Raw genomic sequence first — 8,014 nt, forward strand, 5'->3', positions numbered from 1 at the left:
AGAAACACAAGCTTTTTTAGGCGTTGTGGGGTTTTGGGGAATGCATATTCCGAATTACAGTCTAATTATAAGCTCTCTCTCTTTATAGCCTTAAGCTGCGCCAAGGGATGCTTAGGTTGGACATGAGGAACAATTTCTTCACAGAAAGAGTGATGAGACATTGGAACGGGCTGCCCAGGGGGATGGTGGATTCACCATCCCTGGAGGTGTTTAAGGAAAGACAGGATGTGGCACTCAGTGCCATGGACCAGTTGACGTGGCGGTGTTTGGTCACAGGTTAGACTCGATGATCTGTCCCAGAGGTCTTTCCCAACTTAAACTGCTTCCGTGATTCTGCGAAACGACCCTGGAGAGAACTGATTTCGAACGGAGCTCGGAGGGCTCCGTCCCCCGGCGGGGAGCCTGAGCGGTGTTTCTGGGGGTAGAGCGGGGGTAGGGATAATGTCTATGGAGTTAATGTCCTTCGCAGTGACTGCTATGGGGCTGTTTCGGAAAAGCCCTCGCAGAGCGCAGTGCCGCCTGCTGGCTCTGTCACTCGGGAAGGGGGAACCCACTCCCGGCAGGCACCGACCGGGGCCCCTGGAACTATCCACCCTGCCCTGGGCCGGGCTGAGGGAGCCGCGGGGGCGGGGCCGCCGTAGTTTGTCCCTCGGCAGCCGCCGTATCGGGCGCGCCTGCTGCCACCGCGGCGCGGGCTTTGCGGCGCCATGAGCCTGTGGGCCGACAAGCACCGGCCCGGCGCTCTCGCCCGCCTCGACTTCCACCGCGAGCAGGCGGCGCGGCTCCGCAACCTGGTCAGTGCGGCACGCACGGCCTCCCCCCGAGGCCGCCGCGGCCCTGTGGCCTCCGGGTGCTTTCCTCCCCGCAGGAACGGTGCCTCGGGGGTTGGGATTCCGCCTCAGTATGGGAGGGAGCTTCTTTGCTGTGCGGGGGACCGCGCATTGGAACAGGTTGTGCGGAGAGGTTATGGAGCCTCCCTCACGGGAGATAATCCAGCAATCGTCTGGACACAGTCCTATGCCATGTGCTCTGGGATGGCCCTGCCTGAGCAGGGGGGTTGGAGCAGATGGACCGCTGGGGGTCCCTTCCATTTAAACACAGGCTACCTGTTACTCCTTTGCCTATATTCAAAGCTTGCAAGTGAAACTCCCAAGTTATTTTCTCTCACTCTTTCTCTCTGTGTCTGTTTTAATCTTTCTTTTAAGCCTTTTAACCGTGTGTTTATTGCAGCTGTCATTCTAGTAACCCTGGAAAGCATGTAAATGCTGGGGTGGGTTTTTTGAGGATTTTGTTGTTTGTTGGTTTGTTCGGGGTATTTGTTGAGGGATGGAGTGTTTGAAGTTAAATAAGTTGCACATGGCTTTCAGAAAAATATGTTCTATAGGAAATGTTGCTGCAGGAAAGGGATTCAGCAGTTTTAATTCTAGGTACTATGTTATCATGGAGCTGGAAAAGTTATTTAACTTAAACTTGGGTGAGAATGGAAGGGTGCATACTCTCTTATAAAGAAAACACTGTTTTAACTAACTAATCTTGTTGCTTTTTGTTCAGGTTCAATGTGGCGACTTTCCTCATCTGTTGGTGTATGGACCATCAGGAGCTGGAAAAAAGACGAGAATAATGTGCTTGTTAAGGGAATTGTATGGTGCAGGAGTGGAGAAACTGAGGATTGAGCATCAGAGTATAACGGTAAAAAAAAAAAAAAAAACAAGTCTCCCATCTGCTGTGAAGTAACATGGATATACTGATAGGTTTCTGTTGTAAGGCCTTTAAATTTTTATGAGTTTTAAAACTAATTCCCCCCCTCCCCAGTATATTCAGACTTTTTTATGTAATTAATTATACTAGTTTGGTTATTTGAACAAATAGTTTTCCAAATGTTCTTGTTCTCTAGGTCTTCAGGATGTGGGGTTCTCTGTTTTCTGTGCCTGGTTGGCTGTTCTTATGTGTTGTTTTGTTTGGGGTGGGGATTTTAATTTGTTGTTTAGAGGTTGGTTTGAACAGTATCATCTGTCATGACAGACTAATTCTGAATGAAATTTGGTTTGTCTGTAGAATAAGGGTTATTAATCCTTAGCGCTGCTTTTTGCATATATTCAAATTTTACCTTGTTTTCTTGTTCTCATAGTGGCAATTTCAGCCAAAAAAAAATCAATTTAAATTTTATCTGCCCTGGTCTTAGGCGTTTATATATTCCCTATTAAAAATCCTTGCTGTAGAAGACTTAACCAGCAAGGGGCTATCGGGCTTCATAAAAATATAGGTTATTTAATGTTTTCTTTTTAATTCTCAGTGGTGGAATAAATAATATATTTAAACTGGATGAAATAAATATGGAATATATTTAACTGTTCAGACCTAAATTCAGTGGTGCTATAAATAGTAATGTTTTCTTCAAAGCAGAGACTTGAAATTCTTTGACGGAAGAAGTTAACAACCTCTTCGGGCCTGTCCAGTAGTTTTGCCTACAAAACTTTTCTTTGAGTGGGCAAAGTGTCACTTATTTTGAATAGCTGATTCCAGTAATAAGCCTTCTTTTACAGGACTCTGGAGTAACTGGAGTATGCAGTAATACATAGCAGGTGTTGCTATAATAATCGTTGTTATTTCACAGCTGGATGATGTGTCAGTTCTCCTTTTTTCTTTTGGAGGTGGGGTTGGAGGCATAGGAGATACGCAAGTCCAGTGTCTCAGCAGTTCTTTGATCTCTGAGGCTCTTGGTTTGGCTGTTGTAGTTTATAAGATGGATTTTTAGAACACTTCCTAAACATTAACACTTACTTTCTATATAGGCACCTTCTAAGAAGAAAATTGAAATTAGCACCATTGCAAGTAATTATCACCTTGAAGTTAACCCAAGGTAAGTGTACAGTAAAAATGCCCCACTTCCAAGATAAGCTAATGGTCATGTTGTAGGTGATTTCAGCCTGGACATGAGGGACTGATTGCCCAATTTGTTGCCTGAGCAAATTTGGTAATGGTTTATGGGTTTGGTCTGCAAATGAGAACAGAGAGAGGATTTTTAATTGAACAACTCTGAACAGAAATTGGGATTGCTGCATACTAAAGACACTAATGTTCTGCTTAACTAACCACGTAAGCATGCTGTTGTTTAGGACTGGGTAACGGAAACAATTCTGGATTCGTAGACTTAACCATTTCAGTTGATATTCAGATTTTTTATTGGAACTAACACCTCTATATTGTTAGTTCTCTCACAAGTACAAAACTAAAAGAATTTGAAAGTAAGCAAGGTTTGCCCAGTAACTATTCAAATAACGCATTTTAAAGTACAAGAAAGAATACCACCACAAAATACTGTGAATCCTGTCTTGAGTGAGCTCAGATGTTGATTTAAACACCAGAAGGTATGATGTGGTACTGTACATCTTCTTTGGCAGTGTGAAATTGTGATAGTTCACTGATCCAAAGTAAACACTTGTATTTGCCTGAAACCTGTAACATTGCTTTAAATCATATAAGAGTGAATATCATTGTGCACTAGGAGGTATTGGTTATGTTGGCTTTGTTGTCTGAGTTGCAATTATAAGACAATGAGTATCCTGAAGTAATTTTGTGCTTACTGCTAAACCTTTGCCCATGCTGCTTTGCATTTTAGAAGCTATTCTCGTGTACCAGATCCCCTTAAAAATCTTATTCTGCAGCTAATCTCTGTATTGATTAGTGAATGTCTGCTGGTGTTCTAATACAGACACAAATAATTAACAGTTAATTACCAATAAAAGGTGAGAGTTTTATTGGTAGTTAACTGAATATGTCATTTTGGTGGTATAAAATGTGTCACCATTCAGTCTTCTGCTCTGATAAGCTGATACTAATAATTCTTCCTCTGTTACACTGCATAGAGTACTTAGAGCTCGAAACAGATTTCACAGAATATTCTGAATTGAAAGGGACCCGAGGGACCATCAAGTCCAATTCTTAAATGAATGGCCCATACGGGGATTGAACCCACAACGCTGGTGTTATTAACACCATGCTCTAACCAACTAAGCTCATCTCATATAAAATAATTGTATTTTACTTTAGGTATAAAAATCCTGAAAGTGTAGAATTAGTGTAGTGGCTATTGTACATAATAGTAGTGCTGAGTTTTGATTAAGAATTAATATATTGATTCATAGGCTTTAAGTAGCAAGTAATTGCCATGTTTTTGTTTAACCAGACAGTAAACCTGCCTGTGCTGTACTATAGCCTTTGAAGTTTGATTGAGTTATAATACAGTGAAATCATGTTGTGCATCTTGAGTAACAGGGAATGATAAATGGCTAACAGGGAAAGGAAATGGATTTCTGGGAAGGATGATGCGGATACTGACTGTGTTATAAAACTTAAATTTAGTTAAAATGAGATAGAAATGTGACATTTAACAGAAATGTTCTCCTTCCTTCAAAAGGAGAATATTGTCTGAATTCCAAAGTGTTTTCTTCTGGTCACTTGACTAGCTTGGGTAGATGCTTTAAAATAGGTTCTGCTGAGTTAGTGCGTCCGTAAAGAATAAGGAGCAATAAAAATCAAATGCTTGTCTGGTAACTGCCTTTGTTCATTGTTTTCCTAGAATGTTTGATGTGGTCACATAATACCAAGGATAATCTTTTGCCATGAAATTATATCTCTGAGTTCTCTGTTGCTACAGAAAATAACTTAAGTGTTAGGACACTATTTTAATCACTTCCCATTTCTAACTGGCATAGCTCATAAGTAGAACTGTAGTAGAAGGCTTGTTTCGTTTTGATTACAGCACAAATACAAAAGCAAAGATTTGCTGCCTTGCTGAAGGACAGAGCTCTGCAGTCCAAGTCAGCGTAGCCCATTGAGCAGTTTGTGAATTGTTGAGCTAATATGCTTCTTTCTGTTCTGCTGCCTTCTCCTTGGCAATAAAGGGGAAGTTCTGGTCGAGTGGTGAAGAGAACAGCGCAGACAAATGTCTTTTCATTTCCTTGCCAGTGAAATATAGCAGAGCTACTGCTGCTTCTCTGAAGGCAATTGTCTGGGATGCTAAATAGGCAGTGTTTTCTTCCCCTTTTTATTAGCTTTTTTGGTAATTCACCTTACAAGTCAGTAGTCCCCTCTGATTGTCAAATCTGAGTCAAACTAGCTGAGCTACTATAACATGGGGACTGAGAAAGCTGTGCAATGCTACTGTAGTGGACAGTGAAGAGAAGGGGCAGGAGGAAGTCTAGAATTTCCCCATGTTTTCCTGCCTTTTTAGAGAAAAAAAAGCAAACCTAATGCTGTAATAGCATCTTAGTGTCAGTATTTTACTGGTAACTCGTTACTTCAGTGTGTCTGCCATTGAGGTGTGCATTAAGCATTTAGGTTGTTTGTGGCATGGCATCTAGTTTTTAGTGGGGGGAAAAAAACCCTGCTTTTGAGTCTGTTGGGTCAGGCATCCTGTTATGTGGTTAGACTTAATTGTTCATTCCATAATGAGTAAGAGTGTTCACATTATCTGTCTTTGTCCAGGTTGTAGCTAACAAAAGTTTGGATTTCTTATCCCAGAAGAATGAGTTCCATTTTTATGAGCTAATTTGACAATGGTTTCACTATTCTTCAATAGAGTGCTAATAATCCAGCTGTGCCCACAAAAGCTTTGGGTTGTTTTTATTACTGGGAAGGTAACATTCAACAAAGTATGTATGTTGAGCTTAATTCTAACCTCGACAGTTTCTGAATTTTCTTGTTAAATCAGTTTACCAGGAGGTTGCTTAGGAGGATGTATTTTATATGGAATACAAAGTTGTTTTAAAACATGATTTATTCAAACTCCTGTTACAGTGATGCCGGAAACAATGACCGTGTAGTAATTCAGGAACTCTTGAAGACAGTAGCACAGTCCCAACAGCTTGAGACAAGCACTCAGCGAGATTTTAAAGGTGAGTAGAACAGTTAAAACCAGTCAAGGGCTTTTTAAACTTGGGATTTTTTTCAGAAATTTGATCCCGTTGTTTCATGTGTGTACCTTTGTGCATTATGCAGGTACAAACAAACCTATTCCCATTTAGAAGATTTTTATCCATAGTGTACAGAGGGACACTGGGTAAGAAAATGAAGGAGACTTTCATTGAATTTTCCAAGACACATGTTGCTATAATTGGCTTATTTTTCCTCCCCATGACTAACTTGAAAGTAAAATCAGAACTATATAATGGGATTTTAGGAGAGAGGAAATCTTTATAGATAGTAGAGGAGGAATTAGCGAAAGTGTTCATGGATTTAGTACTTTGTTGCATTTTCCTTCTGTTCTGTGTCCTGGTGTTCCCAGAAAGTACTGTTTTACCTGAGCTTCTAGACCCTGATTGTCTCCACCAGTTATTGATGTATATATCCTTACAGCTGCAGTTGTATCATGCACCTCGAAGTATCTTGAAAGCTGTATGATATTGCTAGGCTGTGTGTATAACCAGAATTGGAAGAAGAATACTGGGATGACTTTTTCCTCCAGGCTCTGGACAACTCAGAGTAGTGAAGTGAGCCATCTATCAGTTGCCTGTGGAGGAACCTGCAGAGGGTGTCTGGTTAGGTTGGCTGCTTCATATTAGGTGTCCGGATTGTTGTGAAGCATTTTTTAAATACATTGCTTTTTTTTTCTTTAAAAGACCATGGAAAGGTGCTGCAGCTACAATAATAAGGCAGCTTTTTACTATTCCTTTGTCAGGCTAAGACATTGGCTTTTAGATATAAAATGTATTGAGGAGAGTTTTCAAGAAATTTTACTTTTTGATATATCCTTATGCCATAACTTCTGCTCCATGTCTTACTCCAAAACTCCTGTAAAGAACTTACTGTACTAGTTATCAGGGTGAAAGCTGCTACACCTATCTGGATTATTTCTTGGCACTGAATCATTGCAGGCGGTGCTCTGAAGAAATTGACATTCCAGGACATGAATATAGTGTGTGAAGGAGCAGATTGTACAGTTAAAAAGGCACACAACTTATCTTAATCTTTATTTTCCTGCCTGTGTAACCATGCTGCCTTCTTCTGCATATTATCATTTATTCTGGTATTATCGCTTGTGTGTCAAAAGTATTTGTTTTCTTAGAAAGATTTTATATTAATACAAAACCCCACTATTTTTAATCCTTTTTTTTTCAGTGGTGCTGCTAACAGAAGTTGACAAACTCACTAAAGATGCTCAGCATGCTTTGCGAAGAACAATGGAGAAGTACATGGCGACCTGCAGGTTGATCCTGTGCTGCAACTCCGTGTCAAAAATTATAGGACCTATTCAAAGCAGATGCCTGGCTATACGAGTGCCTGCTCCCAGCATTGAAGATGTATGTTAAAATAGAAGCAAAAATACATTATGTTAAAATTCCTGCTAGATAAGTTCTTGCTGTGGACTTACAAGATATTTTACTTTCACATAGTGACCTAGCTTTTCTTTATGGTTGGTGGGTGACTTGTTGAGCATGTCTTATGAAAGACTGGTCCATCTCGGGTCCAGAGATCTTTCTGACAGGAGAATCTGTAGTTGCTGAGCGGTTTCTTAAGTGTTGTACTCCCTGATATCTGTTTTCCATCTAGATCTGCCATGTCTTGTCCAGTGTGTGTAAGAAAGAAGGCTTGACTCTTCCTCAGGAACTGGCTCAAAGGATTGCAGAGAAATCTGGCAGGAATCTTCGGAAAGCACTACTTATGTGTGAGTGCTGCAGAGTACAACAGTAAGTCACTACAAAAATTAATGTAAATTATGCTGTCAGACATGACCTTACTTCTAGGGCCATGTTAGAATAGGTGACGATTTGCTCTGATAATAATTTTTTAAAATTTTTATTATGTAGGTATCCTTTTACTGCTGATCAAGACATTCCTGAAATGGACTGGGAAGTTTATTTGAGAGAAACTGCAAATGCCATTGTTGGTCAACAGACACCACAAAGGTGGGTGATGGACTTGTTTAGAGTTATAAATTTTGGTTTTGGTGTTTTCTGGAACCTAAAAAAAAGCTGAATATAAAAACATGTCATCTTTAGTTATGTGCAATTTT

General features: G+C 40.5%; 1 protein-coding gene across 1 annotated transcript in view; it reads left to right on the plus strand.

Annotated features, from left to right (window-relative positions):
• The first annotated feature begins 664 nt into the window (after positions 1–664).
• The window catches only part of RFC3 (replication factor C subunit 3), a 10,474-nt gene continuing 3,124 nt past the window's right edge, over positions 665–8,014 (plus strand). Inside the window, exons 1-7 of the mRNA XM_027907148.1 lie at positions 665–794; positions 1,552–1,689; positions 2,793–2,860; positions 5,800–5,897; positions 7,120–7,301; positions 7,552–7,688; positions 7,809–7,907. Coding sequence (XP_027762949.1) covers positions 708–794; positions 1,552–1,689; positions 2,793–2,860; positions 5,800–5,897; positions 7,120–7,301; positions 7,552–7,688; positions 7,809–7,907 — 809 coding nt within the window. The 5' untranslated portion in view covers positions 665–707. The remainder of the gene's footprint in view (positions 795–1,551; positions 1,690–2,792; positions 2,861–5,799; positions 5,898–7,119; positions 7,302–7,551; positions 7,689–7,808; positions 7,908–8,014) is intronic.

The sequence above is a fragment of the Empidonax traillii genome, unplaced genomic scaffold (assembly GCF_003031625.1).
Source record: "Empidonax traillii isolate 1590-97213 ecotype Southwest subspecies unplaced genomic scaffold, ASM303162v1 scaffold1410:size114216, whole genome shotgun sequence".
Lineage (NCBI taxonomy): Eukaryota > Metazoa > Chordata > Aves > Passeriformes > Tyrannidae > Empidonax > Empidonax traillii.